The following is a 21,032-nucleotide window of genomic DNA, read 5'->3' as shown; positions in this document are numbered from 1 at the left end:
AGAAAAAAGTTATGAATTGTGTTCAGAAAAAAATTGTAAGCTTACCTATGATATACTTAATATTAAGGGTATATTTTACAGTATGAATTTTATTGTTTTTATACCTCAATATATGGTTTTTTCCAATTCAGGTCAACCCTCTTACCCTCCAAATCAGGTCTTCACGCAAATCCAAACCTTTAGAGTGAGTTCATCCTTTCCAGTGCATATTTCCAGGGACCAATGGCATGTGCTTTAAGGGAAACGATGTCTTGGGTACAAATCTAGACATATCTCCTTCCTCCCTGACTGAGATTCAGGTTCTGTGTAACATCGGTTAACTGAAGATGACTCTCCACAATGAGATTTATGACTTTGACTGTGTAAGCAATGTTTTTATGTGGTGTAAACTGATATATTATATGTTAGTTATGAGATTGTCGGTGTACTATTTATTACATTGTTTAGAGTACAGCTCTATTTCACCTTCTGCTCAATGCAGCATCTGAAATCTGACACTATCACACAAACTCAATATTTAGATTGAATCAACACTTCTCACCATAGCTTTATATGTGTAGAAAACTTGATTGCTCCGCCATGCTTCGAGGTCGTGTCTAAAACATCGTAGTGTACTAATTTGTGCCCCTGATGAGACAATGAGAACACCTATTTATCTGAATTACGTTGGATGGTTGCTGGGAAACCAGACAGAGGTATTCCAGGTGTAACTGATGTCAAAATGATGCATAGAATTCATTATGAACTTGTTTTGTTGCAGACTTTTTTTGTATCACTTTAGACGTGGTCTCCAAATTCAAGGAGTCAAGTCTGTAACAATATCAGATTTGAGACGCTACACTAAGCGAAAGGTGAAATAGAAATAAACTCAATATTCAGATTGAATCAACACTTTTCACCATAGCTATGTGAAAAATGAATTGCACTTCTCACATTTATTATGTGTTTGCTCTTGTATATTGGTTATTATAACCTAAATATTCAGTCGGACATTCTAAAGCCTTATTAGATACAGTCTTGTTCTTAAGAACCAATTAAACATCAATTTACTGGGCTTTCATTAGTAGGAGAATAAATAGAGTTATGGCAAAGCAACAGAAGTCTACTTAAAGTTACATTAATTATATACCTCAAAAAGTACACATTTCTTTAGTTTTTTTTCTGCTTTGACTGAACTCTGAAGCTGGTGGTAGGAAGTGATTGAGGCTCGCTTAGTGGTAGCCTTAACTATAACACTAAAAGATCTGGGAAGATCTTTTGAATTAAAGAATACAATAATCTATGGAAACCCAAATCTGCAACACGTCGTACATTTCAATCGTTTATTGAACGCCTCTCCGGATACAAGGCAAGAAAAGAGGGTGGTTGCAGCTTGTCCATGCTCGCCTTCAACACATAGAAGGAACCAGTAGAAGCGCTCCTGCAGGAGCTCTGATGTTCTCATCCCAAGGACCTCAGAAAGTCTTTGGTAGTTTACTACAGCTGATCAGAGGAGAAGAAAGGAGAAGCGAGGTGCTGAAGTGGAGAAAGCTGAAGTGAGACAGCTTTTTGCTGTATCGCCTAAGATGACACCTGAAAGACAAGGAGGATTGACACACGGTAGGATGCCATCGGGGCGAGCGAGATGTAGAGACAAAAGTGGCCTTAGAAATCCGAGACCTTGACAGTCTCACGACGGTCGAGGAGGTTAAGGCCGCCATCACCAGGGAACTAGAACTGGCGTTGTGAGCGTGAAGGTCTCCGTGACCAGCTCAATAGCGGGAGCAGATGCTGATGACCATAGTGCACCTAACAGAGCATGCAGTCAACAAGCTTCTGAGAACGGTCCGGATAAAAGTCGACTGGATCAACTGCAGGAGTCATCAGAGGTTTCGTCCATCTCCTGGCGGACTGCAGAGAGTTTGACAGGCGAGGTCAAGGCCTCTGTTTTATGTGTGGAGAGATGGGTCACAGGCGGAGCGACTGTAACGCTGAAGTCCGGTGATGTCTCTGCTTGGGGCTGAACGTATCTCCCGAAAAATTCAAACACCTTCCTGGCACGAGGGCCTGTTCTATCTTCTGACAGGCTATGTACTAGGCCAGTGGCAGTAAAAAATGCTTTAAATTATCTCGTAGTGAAGCTTGATACCGAGCTCACGTTCTGGAACCAGATCTCTGGGACGGCAAACGAGTATCCGCTTTGAGCCGATTGATCGGTGGTTACTCATGGTGGTCACATACTATGTGCCATGTGTGGGCAGACGCTTTACGCCTAAAGTGCTACAAATAGAAAATGGTGGCAGTACAGTGAAAGGGGACACTCCGAATCACTAATGCTTACTGAAACGTCTCCGAATCGGCTGTCATCGCAGTAGCCGGTGCCATTCTAATAGCGGTAGCACACACCGAGGCTCGAGCACAAACCGTCAAGGACTGGCAGGGGCGATGGTTACTAGATAGCAGTGGACATTAGACGGCCAGGCTGATTAGAGACCTGAGAGAATGGGTGGAGCGAAAACACAGGGAGATAAATTTATACCTGGCTCAGTTTCTCACCGGCCATAACAACTTTCGAGCGTACCTGCATAAGATAGGTAAGTACGAAAGCTCGGAATGTCCTTATGGGGATGCGGAGCACGACGACGCCAACCACACGTCCTTCTGCAGACGGTGGAAAAACGAAAGCAGAGAACTCGAGATTGCCATATGCCAACTCTCACCGGACACTATTGTTTGGAATATGGTCTCGGACAGGCAGCCTTGGAGGAATACTGCCTCTTCCTATTCAGAGAGGGCTGCTGTAAACCGAGAAACATAATACAGCCCAGCGCTGTCCAACCGACGGCCTGAGACAGTACGAGCCTCCTGTTGGCTTAAGGTATTATTTGAGGCAACATTTCCGTTAATTATATAAACGTAGTTTCATTACAAAACATTTAATGTACTTTTTTAATAATAAATTTGACGTTTTTTTATACTTGTACCTAATACTCAAAATTAGTGTTAAAATTATTTTAACTTTTGGAACTAGTTGTATTGTGCTGATCATACAATTCAACATATCATATCATCTCTCCAGGTTCTCGTAAACAACCGTCCTATACAAGTCGCGACAACCCCCGCGGTACGGGTCTGTTTACACTAGGCAGTTTTACTGTCTGACACAGCTCTCCAGGTTCTCGTAAACAACCGTCCTATACAAGTCGCGACAAACCCCCGCGGTACGGGTCTGTTTACACTAGACAGTTTTACTGTCTGACACAGCTCTCCAGGTTCTCGCAAACAACCGTCCTATACAAGTCGCGACAACCCCCGCTGTATGGATCTGTTTACACTAGACAATTTTACTGTCTGACACAGCTCTCCAGGTTCTCGCAAACAACCGTCCTATACAAGTCGCGACAACCCCCGCGGTACGGATCTGTTTACACTAGACAGTTTTACTGTCTGACACAGCTCTCCAGGTTCTCCCAAAAAAACGTCCAATACTAGTCGCGACAACCCCCGCGGTACGGATCTGTTTACACTAGTCATTTTTATTGTCCGACACAGCTATTCAATTCTCGTGTTAAATGGTCTCACTGGTTGCAACAACGCTAGCTAGAGCTCTTGCCCCTGACAGTAGATATTGCAAGTGTAAACAGACTCAAGAGCTCTAGTACCTGAGCTCTATTAAAATCAAAATTCTACCATGATGTCGGAATATTTTTATTTCTGAAACAGGTTTCTAGGTTAACACCTTCACTGCGACACGAGTCATGTACCGACTTCAGGGCAGCAAAGATAATTGCAGTGTGCGACCGCCGCTCTCCATTAAATACAAACTGTCTAAACACCAGACAGTGTCAGAGATGAGAAATTAGAGTATCATTAAATGTAAATTTGAAATAACTACCTACCTTTTTGTCTTTCTTTTCACCTTAATCCTTTTTGAGTATAATCAAATTATGGTGCTTGGAGGATGTGTGCTGCAAAACCTTATACACTTGGTATAAAACCGTCTGGGATATTCATTATTCATTACTTAGTCAACGAAAATGTAGTCCTTACTTAACACCTTGAATACGTTCAATTGGTTAAATGTTTTTGTCTCGTGAGATGAGAGAAATATCAGCTTACTAAACATAACTTCAGTCATGATTACGTTATTTATAGAGGTAAATATTCCCAAAACTCTCATAATACGGTACAATTTGTTTACCATTTTAAACATAGAACATATTTACATTCAACGAATGCTTATAGGTTTTTATATTTATATTTAAAGTGTTTTAAAAGTAGTATATTTAATCTTAAAACAAGCAATGTAGAATTGCCTTTTTCTGGAACTGATTTAATGATTTTTATGAAATGGTTGCAAATACTATACCTTATATCATTACTTAAACATAATAAATAAACACCAATAACAACTATTTAATGACCAGTTAAAAATAAATATTTGTAACGAGTAAAAAGGGATCATATAAAGCAGTTGTTATGAAGTGTTGATGTTATTATAATGTGTTATTTCAGGTTCACAATTAATATACGTTTTAACAGTATTCAAGAACAAAACTACATTTGGCGGTAAATTTCACTTTACGTGGGAACAAAGGGAAATCTACTTCCTAGGAGGTGGAAACCTCTTTTTGACTGCATTACGCACTAACCTATTGACCTATATAATTTGACAGCTAGGTTATTTTGACGTGATTTATTATTCTGCTGCATTTAAATAGACGATATTATCAACTATAAAACATGGATCTTGATGATCTGTTCGTTTTATTGTTTGAATTGCTAGCATTGATGCTGATTTACATCCTTGGAATTCCAGTACTCATCTGCATCATCATCTGGCTGGGTCTCACCATGGCTTTGGACTGGATATGACCACATCGATGAAGAACAAGTACTGATGTTACTTTAGGTGTAAGCCATATTATTATGTCTAGTAATAGCCTACAATATGTAAAGTTTCTTTGAAGTAAGATAAATTTGTGAATAAAATGCTTGTTATATAGTGTGCAGTTTTTCTTTGTGAACATAAATGGTCAGGAGTTTAGTATAAAAACAAAGTACAACAGCTTTACAACAGAAAATTTATTTTTATTTGAGAGTCTACACTATTGAGTGTTTAAGCTTTCTCAAAAAAGAATTCAAAGTACTGGTTTGGAGTATATAAATATTATAGTATATTAATTATATTTGAGGCTCAATAAATTTTTTGGTTAATTATAAGATAGTTCTAGCATATTTAACTAGATTCTAAGTCACAAATTTATTGATATGAAAATAATTTAATAACTGGTTAAAACATTCTATTTACCACCAAAATTTTACTGAAGATTAGGTTTTGTTCAAATAAAATTAAGAAACTAAAAAACTGTATACTCAACAAGAAATTCAATAAATTTTCTTGTTTGTTATATAATAGGCCTGTATACTAAATTATATTCTAAGATAGGCCTACAAATTCATTGATATGAAAATAATTCAATAGGCCTAATGAGCCAAATCTAACACTAAGACAAATATTATTTACAACAAACATTTTAAATTTGTTAGAGATGTAGCCTCAAAAAGTGTTTTATAATAAATAAAATAATATTAATAAACTTTTAACACTTTTAAAATTTTATTTTTCTTTACTCTTGTGTATTTAGAATGTTCTGTTCTGTTAAATTATTTTTAATTATAAACATTGTTTCTTGGATTGGAACATTTGTGTATAAATTTGTTATATCGAAGGATACAAACTTACTGTTGTTTGGTATATCTATATAATTAATTTTGTTTACTAGGTCAATGCTGTTTTTCAGTCTTATGTCAGTTTTAAATTTGTAATGTTCTTTAATTTTGCTGTCCAAGTATTTTGCTAAATTATAAGAAGGTGCATTTTGAAAATTTACTAATGGTCTTATTGGGTAGTTTTCTTTGTGAAGAAATATAAGTAAAGAAAAATAAAAGTGTTAAAAGTTTATTAATATTATTTTATTTATTTAAATTTGTATTCTGCTTTGTCAAATATAATCATGAAATCAAAATATTTTATTACCAGAAAGGATTTATTTACTAAAGTTGTTAGAAAATGTTCAAAAGCAAACTTATTTCAAAGTTAATATTGATATTTGGACTTAACTAATTCAGTGATGATTAATGAATAAAACTGAAATAATCTGGGGGGCGACAAATTGTGAATCATCTCTGAAGATTGATGACTATTATATAAATGGGACATCCATTATCATTCATCTGCATGCCACTGTTTGTTATAGCCTATTTAAACAAAAGTAGGTACTTGTTGGCTCAGTCAACATTTTAGCAAATCATCGTCAGTTATTAGTGCTTGTCAAAGTTGACTAAATAATAAAACTTTAGTTCACAGCGTAGGCTATACCTGGCAATAGAGCGATATCACAGTTTTCACTATAAGACAATCATAAGGAGACTTCAAATTTTGATTTCTACCCTTTATATATTTTATTTAATGTAATTTATAAATTCAAATGTTATATACAGAAGACTTCGTAAAAAACACTGAGGGAATTTTTAAATGTAAAACATGCCTAAATGTTTACTCTTTGTACTAATATATATTATATCAAATACGTGAGCAGGTCGTTGTTATCGGATGAATGAAATAGTGACATTCTTTGCGTACAAGTTATATTTTTTGCGTCATTAGGAATATGGGTGCAAAATAATTTAGATATCATGTAATAAGTAAGTCGTATATGTGTGTGTGTGCCATTCTTTAATCCAAGTCATTATTTATGTTGACTAGTAACAGGCCCAAATTTAATAGCATCTGAAGTGATGCAACAGAATAAGAGAAATATGATGATAAAGTGCTATTATTCTTGTAATGTCTACAAAAAATAATATGAAAGAACTGATAATGCAATTGAATTTCAAACCTTTTTCATGCATATGGCTTCACAGCTAATCTCTGAATAGTTATTGTCTTCAAACTTTATTTACCCTATTTCATTAGCAAGAGAAGGGTAAAATGTTCTTACCAGAAAACCGTCAAGTTAATCATCTCATTGTCCTCCGTTGATTAGTGGATACAGTCATGGCACTCTTACTAATAACAGCCATGTGACACCAAAACAAGTTAGCATAACTAAGAGCCGAGGCTTAAAAGACGTTACAAGATAATTATCTCATTACTTATTATGATTATCCTATAGCCTACACCAAATTTAATAGAGAACATCATTATTTAGAACTCATCAGAATTGGAGAGTGTTGAAGAACTACAGAACTTCGTCAAAAAACTTTTTTGTGTTTAAATCATACATACTATTTAAAACCGATGTTAGTTGTGTTGTATAGAAATTCCACCCTAGAGGTGTTTTCAATTTTTTATTATCTGCGTATTTAAACTAAATTAGTTTTTATTGCATATATTTTATTACATACAAATATATTTATAAATTTAGTTATATATATAAATATATATATATACATTTCCAGACATTTAACCCTCATGCACACCAGCTACACATCAGCGTGGTGTTGGCTTAGCACCACACGTGTGAGGTGAATTAATCTCAATTTTAATTTTCTCAAAGATAACATCTTGTTAGCAAGTGTGGCTTTATAAGCTTTAATGCCAGCTGCTTTAGAAATACTCTTCTTGTAATAGGAGTTTCATGTGACATTTTTTGCCCACAGATTATTATATTAGTACATTGATAACAGCAACTATAAAACAGATTCCATAGTTCTTCTTGCGTAAAATTATCCATGATGCTCCCAAACAAATACTTTATTTATTGAATAAATACATTAAAAATTCATCATAGGTATAAATGAGAAGTAATCGAAAGTAAAAAAAGCATCAAATAAATGAGGGAAATATTCGTACAAAATGTGTCTGCTGGACATAATCGAACATGTAGAGTCATACGCATCCCAGACAATGAACAATTATGCTTCTTGACAACAACAGAATTAGGAAAAAATTTGTTGACCTTGACCATTCAATAGAGGAAATGCTGACTGAAAGGTATACAAAGTTTTTAATTAGACAGCGTTTAATTTCGCTTCTATGAGATAAGAAAGGGTTCGTAGGTGAAATCCACCCCAGCATGTGTGGATTAGATATTTCTAAAAGCTTGAGAAACAAATCACCATTATTAGTATGCCAGTTGTATATTTGCTGACTAACAAACAATTATGGCATAATGTATTATGTTTATATTGTATTCAGCCATCAAGAGAATTTGAAACATCAATAAATACAGTGATGTTTCCAAAGATCAAAACTATCATAAATTCCTTAAATTTTTAAAATAGTATTGTTGTTATAAAGTGCAATAACACAGTTTCAACTAGTTACCATATCAGTGAGAGAATAAAAATTGGGTTACTTCTGTCAGTCCCAAAGGAATTATTGTTTTAATCGACCAATCAAAATTATTTTATAGTACTGCATAACCAATAATCTGATTAGATGTAGTACACAATGTTTTAATTTAAAACAGTCACTATATTCAACATGATGTTAACACTTTTACTTCCACACAGCTAAAACATGTATAACTAAGCACTGTGTAAAGATTTCGCTTAGTTTACACCAGATCCAACTATTATTAGACTGTTACATCGGCCATTCTCCATTCTCTTATTTAAAGAGTTATAACATCAGCAAATAATATATGTTCAGCAGTCTTTTTCTTTTTGTAAGTATTTTGTTTTGCAAAATTTAACCTGAGAAAATCAATAAAATGGGCAATTTTGGAATTATTGTGACAAACATGTCTCCAATATATTGTAGCAATAAGTAAAGCTCTATTTTTATTAGGTCTATACAAATTATATCCTGCATTAAGATATATTTTATCTACTGTAATTTTTATGTAGGTACCATAATAAATGGGAATTTTTTTTTAAATCTGCTGTTGTGTATAGCGATATTATTTTTATGAGTAATATAGTAGATTTTTTTATGATATTTCAAATCACATAATATAGACAAAAAAAGAGAGTTCTTTCCAACTGGATTCTTAAGCGATATTGTTTGGCGATGGTGCTGTGTCATCTCGTACAAATAACCACACTAAAGACTTCATTTCACGCCTGAACCTCATGAATCCTCTACCTCCATCACCATATCCTGATACTGTAGTCGGCCAGCTCCACTTGTCTCACCGTTGCTGGGCCGGTGACCCTGGGAGTGTTGGAGCTGATGTCACTACGGAGCCAGTAATCACTTCTGGATGACCGGAGATATGGCGCAGCGGGCCATCAGCGGGGATGTACATCCTGTCCAGCTCTCGACATGGATTCCTTAGTCAAGTATCCGCCATTGCCTTGTAAGAAGATGGTGGGTACCCAGTGATGTTAATGGTATGTTAAGTGATAAAGTGATTCTGCTATTCCTGTAATCCTAAAACACAAGCCGGATTTACCACCGAGCCGACTAGGCTGAGAGGGACCGCACAAGATTAACATATATTTGCATAATAAATATACACTGTTATACAAGCGTTAATTTTTGAAAACTTCTCTATAAATAAATATATATATATATATAATAAACAAAAATATGAAAAATAAAACATTTGCTTGAAAACAAATATATTTCCTGTGCATTTAAATGTATAGAGATTATATCAATGGTCAAGAGTAATAAGATCGTGTGGGACTTTTTTAATGTTATGTAACTTTCAAATTTTATAGTTTTAAATTTCATATCTCCAGTTCTGTATACTGCTTCTGTTTAATAAACGGTTCTATAGTTGTGATATAAGCTATACCAGGTGATTCAGATAAGAGTGTGCATTTTTTTAGGGTTGATAGATGATGTGAATAGAAACACTTTTTTGTTCAATACACATGGGGTCGCAAATGTTTTGTTTCCGAGAAAATTTAGAATTTGTGAAACGCCTCCTTGTAGGAACATGTAGCTGAAACAAAATATTTATTTCCTTTGTAATAAGATATAAAAGAAATACATAGTGTGAACAAGCATTTAAAAGAATTTTATTACAGCAAATGTTCAAAATTTCTCCTGTTTGTGTCGATGGAAAGCTGAGCTCTTCATTAAATTGACTCTCTTATATTTTGAAAGAGTCAAGGGTTGTCTCCAGTTTTTGCTGCTTAATATTTTTTTATAAATAAAATTTTTTTTTAATTCTTGTTTGCATGAAGTTGTTCTTTTATTTGTAATTAAGAAGAAAAACACATTTAGTTTCAGTAGGTTTTCATTTTTCCGGCCGATAGCACAGGGAACACTAGGTGTTGCCTACAAGGAGGGGTTACACAAATTCCCAATTTTCTCGGAAACGGAACATTTGCGACTCCATGTTTATTGGACAAAATAATGTTTGCATTCATATGTTCTACCAATCCGGAAAAAATGTGCACTTTTATTGGAATCACCTTGTATAGCTTATATTACAACTATAGAACCATTTACTAAACAGAAGCAGAATACAGAACTGGAGATTTGAAATTTCAAACCATACAATTTGAATATTTCATAATATTTTTCATCTTAATATATAATAATACATAAGGGAAAAAGTTGACACTCTTGATACTCGTATTTTGCTTTTAAAGGAGAGAAACCCCTCTTCCTCATATTAACCAAACATGGGTTAAAAAATCATGAAATATTTATTTGAATTTGTATGGCTATAAGTTGGTTACCAGTTATAGTCAATTACACCATAAATCAGGTGTAGTGCTTATATACTGTAAAAGTAATTTCAAGCATAAAGTCTTTGATTTATACTCCTTTGACTAGGAAATTAATTTTGAAATTCGAGATGCCAAATTCTTCTTTAAACAATCACTTAAAATTAAAATTTTTTGTCTGTACCACACCCCAAGTGGCAATTGTACAGAGTTTGCAAATAAGCAAGTTGTACAGCAATCAGAGCAACGCCTGATTGCTGATTTCTTTCAGCGATTTGTCCTCTTCAATAAAGCCAACTCTGTTATTACTGGTGACATTAATATTGACTGGTTGGCTAGTTCACTGCACGATATGAGATGCAGGACCTGTGTGCCTCATCTAACTAGAGATAGCTAATTAACTCATCAACTATAGTGAATCCTATTGTTCGCCAATCATTGCTGGACTGGGTCTTGACTGACATAGTTGACGAAGATGTGAGTGTTGATACCATGGGTACACTTAAATGACAAGCTTCTTCAGGGCCTGGAAACGTTGCCTAGAACTGAGCAATTCTTGATCAAGTTTTGAGATAACATATGAGCATCATTTAATGATTGTTGGATCACTGACTGTAGGTGTGAGATATAACATATTACACTTATTAACACATTTTATAGTCTTCCATAGGACCTGTGATTTGGAATACACAAATTATTTTACACAATAGAACGTTACAATTTTCTGTGCGTGCTATACAAACTTAAAATATTTTATTACTTTACATTTTATATTACTATACAATAATTACATTAAACAACAGAAGCATGTCCTGCTGGCCTCACACATCGTTACTCAAAGGCCTTTTGCAGACTGTAGAATGCCTCTCCAACCAAGCTCTCAGACAAGGTTTGAAACTGTTGAATGATTCTGATGTGAACTTCACTAAACCCACTTAAGTACATAATCCACACATTGCTACTCGAAGGCCTCTTGCAGACTGTAGAATGCCTCTCCAACCAAGTAAGGTCCCAAATAATGTTTGAAACTGTTCAATGTTTCCGACATCGACTAAATACAGGTATTAAGATCCCACATATGGGATTTATGAAGAAAATCATATAATGTAACACCCCACTCAATTGTGTTTAAACAAATTAAACACAAAAACACACACACATTTTTTTATATTTTTGTAGTATTTTGACATAATAGTAGTATATTTTATTTATGTTTATTGTTTACACTACATATTTTAACTCAGCTGAAAACCACCTGTACCTGGATTCTGAAACAAATCATTTTAATTCATTACCTAACTGGGGTGCTATTCAGCCAGAAAAGTCCAAATCGAAGTTTTCATATTCAAGCATACAGTGATGATTTTGGTAAAATTGTTATCCTCTTGGAACTTTTGCTGTAGCATTAATGAAAAAACCCATTTGACACAAAATTGTCCTATGATCACAACAATTTAGACTATATTTAGATTTTTCAGACCTCAGGACCTACGTAATTTTAATACTTATGGGAAAAATACCATGTTCTTCTCTTGTGGTCTACAACAGTTAGCTTGTTCCTGGGCTTAAGCCTGGTAAAATAACTGAAGACTTGGTGATATCAACCGAATAGTATGAGATACAAAAATAAAAACACATATTCATAATCTACATCAGTGTGCTTTAAAATTTATATAAATTAGGATTTTTAGTTCTTTGGATTGAGTTTTACCAAGCAGCTTAATTTTACTTACTATGTGAGAGTGCCTGCAGACAGAGACGCAGCTACAGTTACTGTAGTGTGTTGCTAATAGTATCCACTCATTATAAGGTGCTGAATATAAATTAATCCAAACAGAGATCATTATTTTTAAAGCAAAGGAATTCTTGGAGAAAACTAAGGCCAGAACTCAAGTAAGAAATAGCATGTAACATATTTTTTAAAGCTAAAATTTACTAGTTTCTTAACAGCAACTAAAAATTGAACAAATACAAATCAAAACATAACCACAGTATATTCTAAATAATGTAAAATGTTGTAAGGTACAAATCTTCAATACAGTATGTAATTCAAAATTTCTAAAATTAACCTTCAACATTGGGGTATACAGATATATCTGTATATGAAACAAATTTTACAAAATTATCCTACAACACAAATATGCAACAGCACATTCTGTAGTGCTGTGAGAAATAAGTGGTCAGAGTTTGTTTTTGTTATCAAAATGTCTGATGTTCTATGATCTTTGAAATTGGATTTCATAAAGCATGTGTTATCATCTAAGAATTTTGAGATAAGGTTTGTAGGAGAAGAGATTAAGTATTTCAAAATAATTTGTTCTCCCTGTCCACAGGTAATTTTTAAAAGAAAAATAAGTCCATTTCAAGATGTTTAAGAAGAACCCCAGATATTGACAGTTTTTAAATTAACACCTTATACAATACCGGTATGTAATTAGTTTTGTGTAGAATTAGATATTGTACTCAACAGTAATTTACATTATGCTACAGCTTCTAATACAATTGAAATATTTAGCTGAAAGTTTTTTGTAAATAAAAAACACTAAAGTTGAATGACTAATTATATAGGCTTATGACCAATAAATAAGTAATAGGCAGTCATCTTAGTAGGAACAGTTTATAATTTCATATACTCATTGATATACTTGTATTAAATAGGTACTTGCTTTATCATATAGGAAAGAATTCCTATTTAATTGATTAAATTGAAATCCACCGTCTTGGCAGTGAAAAGGCTAATTCTGAAATGTCTAAAGTTGATTACTTTACAAACATCTTGATGCAGTCAATAAATATTAAGTTGCTTGGAACTTAATACATAAAAATACTTTAACAATAACATTTCCTTACATATCTAGGGTAAACAGTAACAAATGGTATTCAGGTGTGATATTCTGAACAACCATATGCAATAATGGGAAATAATCAAAGTTACAGGTCAACAGAACCTCTTCTCGAAGTTGCCAATCAATTTTACATGTTTTAGGGTAAAATATCTTAGCTCGTTGTATCCTGTTAGATAGGTTGGTGTAAAAGGGACTGGTGTGAGTTTGTAGTCAGTAAACCTCTATAAGTTATTCTTACTTTTTGACAGGATATTTTTCCATGATTATAAGAATTACTTTGGTAGCACCAGTATTTATAGGAAGTGACAATTCTTCATTGGACTATTATTGGCCGATATAATTTTTCTCAAAAATTACTAAAAGAATTCCACATTTTTCAAGTAAACTATCACCTTACCTGATTTGAAACAATATTTTGACAATGGTTCACTACTATCAGGGGCCACTTTGCTCAAGAGACTTTATCGGCTTTTGTGTCCTATGTGATTGAGAAACTGGAGGAAAGGTCACAATGTTTGGAGGGTTTTGCAGCCATTGGCTTCAAAAATGAGGTGATTAGCTGCCTAGTCTTGAACATTAATATATTTCTCACAAATTACTAAGGCTCCATTACTGAGTTCCATGGTGTTTTTCTTTAGATAAATAATAGTGTAGTATCCGTTTATTATGCAAACAACATTGCAGATTATATTTGTCTGATCTCATCCTTTTTAATGGATTACAATGTAGGTACACTATTTTTAAAATTAAAGGAATCAGGCTGTAGAACATATTTATTTAGATTTTCTTGGTTGGGAGCACTGTTATATTTCTTCTATCAGTTGCTGTAACTTACTAAGTCAAAGCTGTTATTTCTTCATATGTTTCTGCCAGAGAATGATGACTCTTTATCTCTGTATTAGCCATGGATATAATGCCCAGAAAGAGGCTGGTATGTTTTATGCTTTTTATAAACTGAACAAACCTGGGATTTTTTTACATCGATTAGGGAAAATTCCTTCATTCACAGTTGTATTGATACAAAATGAAAAAGGATCATTCAAACTTGAAACTAGTTTTCGTTGGACATATCGTAAATATCTAAACTGTCAGATCAGTTCTTATATTTAACAGTCCTTGTTACATCATCAGGAGTAACAATTTTTAACTAAATTTTACAGGGACAAGAACATAGCTAACAGGGGTCTGGATACCCCCAAATTTTCAATCACTTTTTAGTTAACGATTATTATTATTTAAATAATTCAGTATTACTGACATATACTGCTGAAAGATCGTTCTCAACAAAGGAATGGGTCAAGAACTGTTTAAGGAACATAATGGGGCTTTACTCTCTGTCCACTATGGAAAAATATCGGTTGTCTGGACACCCCCAAAAGTTTTCCATGGCTACTTTCTTGTACAGGGGGTCTATGAATTCTTTTAATTAATTCACTAGATGTAATTATAAGTTTATGCCACTTTTGCCACTAAGGGAAATGTAATTGATATGGTAATGAAAACAGCGAAACCTTCAGATAAACTGTTACATTTAAAATTCATAGGCCTACTTTTTTATAATTTGATGTATGTTAAGGTGTGAAAATAGTTTTTGAAACAATGCCATTAATAAAATAAAATAAGTTACTTCAATTAAATGATGAATAAAAGATTTAAAACAACGTCATTCATTTAATAATTAATAAAATATTTATAAGTGAACTAACAATAGCAATAAATAAATAACAACGAACAACGAGATGTTATAGACTGATTTGAAATAACAAGGAAAAGGCAACTAGTAAAGAATCGAGACTAATAACATTAAAGGGTAAACAAATTCTCAAAAAGCAATTTGACAAACTGCAAAAAACTCTTGAAGGCTGTAAAAAGGATTAACCAGTAACCATTTAAGAAGTCTCTTTCAGGAAATTAAGCCAGAACATTTATCAACCAATGGCATCAATTTATTGAAAACTTTTAATGAAATTATTAAGACGGTTAAATACAGTTACTAGATTATTTTGATTCCTGGTATTACAGTTTCCTGGTATCCCATACATCGACTGTGTTTGGTAGAAAAAACTCCAATATACGCAGCAAAAAAACTATACAATAAGTTACCTTAAAAATATAAACATTTAATCAATTTAAAAGCAAACTAACAGATTTTAAAAAAAAAAAAAAATTATTATAGTATTGATGAGTATTTGTTGGATCCTGAATTTTAAAATTGTATTTTAACATAGATTACAATAAATTTGTTACGCTGTCTTGACCTCTTATATGTATGTTTATGTGTATATGTTTATATGTATATGTGGATGGTGATGTGCATATATATGAATGTGTATGTGTATGTATCATTAACTTATGACAATGTTACCTGTTTCTATAGCAATGCTATGTATAAACGTTTATGTAGCAATAAAGACTGATTCTGATTCAGTTATAAATATTGGATCTGAAGTCTAATTTACCTGGATTTTTTATAATGTACACTACCAAATATAAAATATATATAAATTGATTACAGTAGCTTGATATTGAGTACAATATCTACATAAGCTTGGCTGTTTTGGCAGTAGGTTTTATGATGTTTTTCAAATTAAATAATGAATAAATAACCAGTGTGCAAACACGTTCCTCCTAGTCACTCTCCACTACAGCCTTGTTACACTACAGTACTTGTTCAACACTTTTGAAATTGTGAAAGGCAAAAGCCTGTTAACATCATATAAGAACACAACCTATTTTTTGTAAAATGATAGAACACTTTCAGCCTGGAAAGAAATCTACAACATGTTGCACCAGTTTAGTGAGGGTCGAATTTGGAAAGTAGCAAAAATGTTAAAAATACAAAATACAATTATTTTTACAGGTAATATTTTTTAGCTTGTGACACTAAGAAGAATACATCAGACACGTAAGTAATACTCATATAAGTGTCAGCCAACGAGATAATTAGACTAAGAAAAAGTTACTTTGAAGTAAAGTTCAGTCTCACGTTGGCTGACAATAATAATATAACTATTATTTATATATCTGGAAATTCATTGCGACTGTGTCAAACTAATGTTCTGTGAATTCTTTATCATTTGGTACTTTCAACCTCTTGCCACCCTTCCATTTTGACTCTTATAAAAAATATCAATTTGTCTCTTAGAAGAAATATCTTTGTTGGTTTCATAAAAAACTGTGTTGTGTTATTGCACAATACAAATTGCTCTCCCTCCTGCACTGTTAGAAATTACCACTATGGTTTCTCAGATCCAAGATAATGTTGTTTTTCTGGGTTGAGCAGGATGACTAGTGGAGGTGAGGAAACTGAGCAGCATCAGATAGCTTATTCGAGCATTCCATATGGAAGAGAAAATTGAGTGAAATCAGAAAATTAAGTGAACTCAGAATTCCATCTGTCTATGTTGCTAAAGAGATTAGTCAAATAATCTACAAGTGAAGGGTGGATTACTTATACAAATTTATCTTTATTTATACAGTATTGTAACAACAACAAAAAACAATTCAAGAACAACAAATTTTAAAAATTGATTTGATCAATACTAATAATAACAAGAACAACATTTATATTAAGTTTCTCAAACCATACAACGAACATAATATTATTAAATGGTGTGGCATTGTAAGGAAATTCAGTAACAAGCAACTTCATGCAGCAAACCAAAAACATCCATTCAGTATGCTGATCTGAAACAAATAAAAAAAGTATATTGTAACAATTATGTGAATTATAATTACTAGAGTAAACTATGTATATCACTATCAGGGGAATATTTTGTACACAACCATCCTGTGTATATACTTTATCATAAATCTTTATACATTTACCTTGTTACTGGTCTATTTGTCTGTCTATTCCATAATACCACTAGGTTATAGTTATTTTTTCGACATGTCTTATACCACTTATACTAGGTTTTTGTGTCTGTTCCATGGTACAAAACTATTTGTCAATGTTTTTCAGGGATTCCAGTTTAGTTGATTTTGTAAATTTTGAGATACTGTACATGCAATGTGTTTGTGCATGTTTATGTGCCATAATCCCATATCTTCAAGAATACCCTGAGGTACATCTTCCTCACCCCCACAACACATATGGACTCACAACTAATTCAGCTACAAATATATATTCCTACTATATTAGGTTACCTATGTATTTTATTCTAGTTAAGAAATACTAGAACAAATATTTTTATGTTAGCTCCAACATCTAACACAACAGAGAAAATATGTGACTAATAGTTGTACAGCAACTACATTGTAGTTACAAAACTGTAGCACCATTGAGCAAAAATATCTATGAAATCTCATATCCCATAGTTAAGTCTCATCTGACAATAAGTTAAGTTAATTTGAATGTTGAATTTAGCTCCAGTTCACCTTCTTCTTATTGCAGTGTCTGTTATCTGACGCTGTCTCAGACTTGACTACTAGAATCTGGAAACATGTTTGTCTGAAGAAAAAAAAAAGTCTGTGACGAAGAAGCTCAAAACGAACCTTTACATCGTTTTGACATCAGAGACGCCAATAAATGGGTGAAGTGGCAGTCTCATTTTCTCATCAGGTGCACAATTGAGTCACTACGGTGTTTCTGACACGATGAGACAAGTTAAGTTAAGATTATCGTCTTACTTAAATTTCTGTTCAGCCATGTGACTCATACTTCATCTCTTTATTAACCACTGCATCCCAGGAAAATAACATTCATTCTGGATCATTGATAACACCATTACAAAATCGTTTCTTAATGGGGTGATGTAAATAAGCTAAATATGCTCCCAGCCATATTGTCTTGTAAACCAGTGGAAGACTCATAAATCTTCATACATATCTGTCGAGTCTATCTCCTTCTAATAGACACCCACAAAAACTGATAAGAGTTAAACTGTCCTAGTTTGCGTCTCTGAACAAACCATGATATTTAATCAAATTATACTACTAATATTAGCATTCTCAGAATCAACCGATGATCGATTAGGGTTGTTTTAGGATAATACAATATAAGAATAGAATTTTTTCAAGTATATATTTTATAAGAATCATTTGAATGTTTATATGTATACACCACTGTCGGAACTTTTGAAATCACACTCAGTATGATTTTTATAAGAATAGTGTTGTATCAGGATAATGGTGATTTAGCTGGAAATGTTGATGTATTAAATAGTGTTGTTACATCAGGATAGTGTTTGTATATCAGGATGGTGGCACAGCAAGAGGAGAGTTTTGGGGATTCCTTGGAACTTAGATAAATATACATTGTATGAGGTAAAAAATAGATTATTGAGGCAAAGTTCTATATAGGATTCACCCGACCGTGATTAAGCCATAAATTTTTCTTTACCATAAAAACCCTTTATAAACTGTAAAAATCTCTATAACTTTCGAATAAATAAACATGTGTTGTTGCCACCAATGTGTCGTCAGTGGACAATGGCTATATACTGCATAATAAAAAGCACTATATAATCAAGGATAAAACTGAGTAGTTTGACCGGTGCTGTAATCTACATGATTTTACTAATAATGTAGTTTTAAAAAATGAGGGAAAGAAAGAGCTGGTGGGTGATGACGTTTCTGGCCCAAATCTCGTGAAGTTTTTCATGACCGATATATACTTAATAATAAGGTTAGGTATGCAAGCAGTTTTATTTATTTACCTCTTTATTATTTAACATTTTCTTTATTAATAATGTTTTTACTGATAGTAATGTGATATATATCATTGACCTGTATTGTATATCACCAATGAAAATATGAAAATTAAATAATGAGAGTTTATACCAATCAATTAGGAAGTGTGGCTGAAAGGCCAGTTCTAGCTTCAAAAGCACCAAATTGAAGATCATAAACCCAGAGGACAGATGCGTGTAACAGTCATATTTATAATTTTGAAATTCTCTATCCTACCTCAAACGTAAACATTACAGTAAATTAGTATAGGCCTAATTACAGCACAAACCTGACCCCTTTCCTTTGTAAACTAGCAATAACTCCCTTATCACCACCTGTTTAGGCGTGACATAACCCCTCTTCATTTTTTATTCAACTAATAAATAATTAATAAAAACCGCAATATATCATTGCAGGTTTGAATGTTGCAGCTTGGGAATGTTGTTTCAACAAACTAGTATTTTTAACAAAACTTATGAATTTAAGATTCATGCTAATTATCTTAAACTTGATTATAAAAATATTCTTTAAAATTCTTCAACATAATCTTTTTTTTATTTTGATGATTAAGAGCTCTGGTGAGAAACAAACCCCAAATGGTATGCCATTTTATGCTCATTATTTAGCAAACCACAGCAAACTCAGAATACCGTGCTTGCACATCCATGCTTGTGTCATAGCCAAGTTCTATAATACTTTGGTAGCATAAAATGGTATTTAAGTATCATGAGTTGTGTTTTATTTTATTTGCCTTCTGGAGATCCTCACCTGTTGATAGTTAAGTGGCCAAACCCCCAAGAAGTAATTTCTTCCTGCGCCCTTGAATCAGGATAAAAATCAGAACTATTTCACTAATTATTTTGCTGTTTCGACAGACAATAACGAACACCGAGAAGCTTTAAGCATACTTACATCTACTGATTATTACCCACTAATAACATACAACATATGTTATGCTTGTAGTGTGACTCTGTTCAGTTACAGGAACGGTTAAAATAAGCTTATTAACCAATAATGCAGAAAATACCAGTCTTATAATTTATTTACATACGTGATTCTTCACTCTTCAATATCCATCGGTACCTGGAGAAGATCAACTATGGCATCTTCAACTGGGTCATTCAAGTAATCAGGAGGCTCATATCCCGCCCAACGGAATACATTTCTGATAAACCATCTGAATATCGCAAATCCAATAATCAAGAAGCCGAGGATGGTAAAATAATTTTCAATTCTTGCTATAAGTGGACCTGTGATAAAACAAAAACTGTACATTTATATATATTTGTTTATATTTGCACTGATGCACCACTGTGCAACTCTTTGATGACTACAGTTTTTATGAGTACAGCTAGGAAGAAATTGTAGACTTACTCTAACACTCACTGAATCTGTAAACAAAACTAAACAATAACAGTATATCAACCATACTTCACGAACATACTTAGAGTATAGCCAATGTGATAACACTGTATATAAATGAATACAGTCAGAGAAAACCCACTGATTAGTGCCAAAACCGACACCATATCCTCAAACAACTATCTGCATAATATATAAAGGTATCTTTCTTTATTGAACAGGTTTTTGTTAAAAGGGTGTGAATTAACAAAGTAAAACTTTTGGGAAATAACAAAAAATTGATATTTTCTTATTTTAATCATAAAAAATCCAAAACATGTTTTCTTGAAATCTAACCTAGTGACTAATACATATTACAATTTTTGCATAAGTAAGAAGTGCTGTTTTCAAACAATTAAATCCTAATAATACGCCCTTTTAACAAAAATTTAAAAGTTAGTGTAGAAATGTTAACACATTCCAAACACACTTTTTCAGGATAAATATACTTTTAATGTGTTATAGAATAAATATTTAATACATTTTGATCAAGATATA

General features: G+C 33.0%; 1 protein-coding gene across 1 annotated transcript in view; it reads right to left on the bottom strand.

The window, feature by feature from the left end:
• Positions 1-1,846: 1,846 nt before the first annotated feature.
• Positions 1,847-21,032, bottom strand: part of LOC124369541 (probable serine/threonine-protein kinase clkA) — a 31,817-nt gene continuing 12,631 nt past the window's right edge. Inside the window, exon 3 of the mRNA XM_046827565.1 lies at positions 1,847-2,066. Coding sequence (XP_046683521.1) covers positions 1,847-2,066 — 220 coding nt within the window. The remainder of the gene's footprint in view (positions 2,067-21,032) is intronic.

This window comes from Homalodisca vitripennis, chromosome X, assembly GCF_021130785.1.
Source record: "Homalodisca vitripennis isolate AUS2020 chromosome X, UT_GWSS_2.1, whole genome shotgun sequence".
NCBI lineage: Eukaryota > Metazoa > Arthropoda > Insecta > Hemiptera > Cicadellidae > Homalodisca > Homalodisca vitripennis.
Note: the sequence above shows the minus strand (reverse complement) of the source record. Positions and strands in the feature narration are given on the sequence as shown.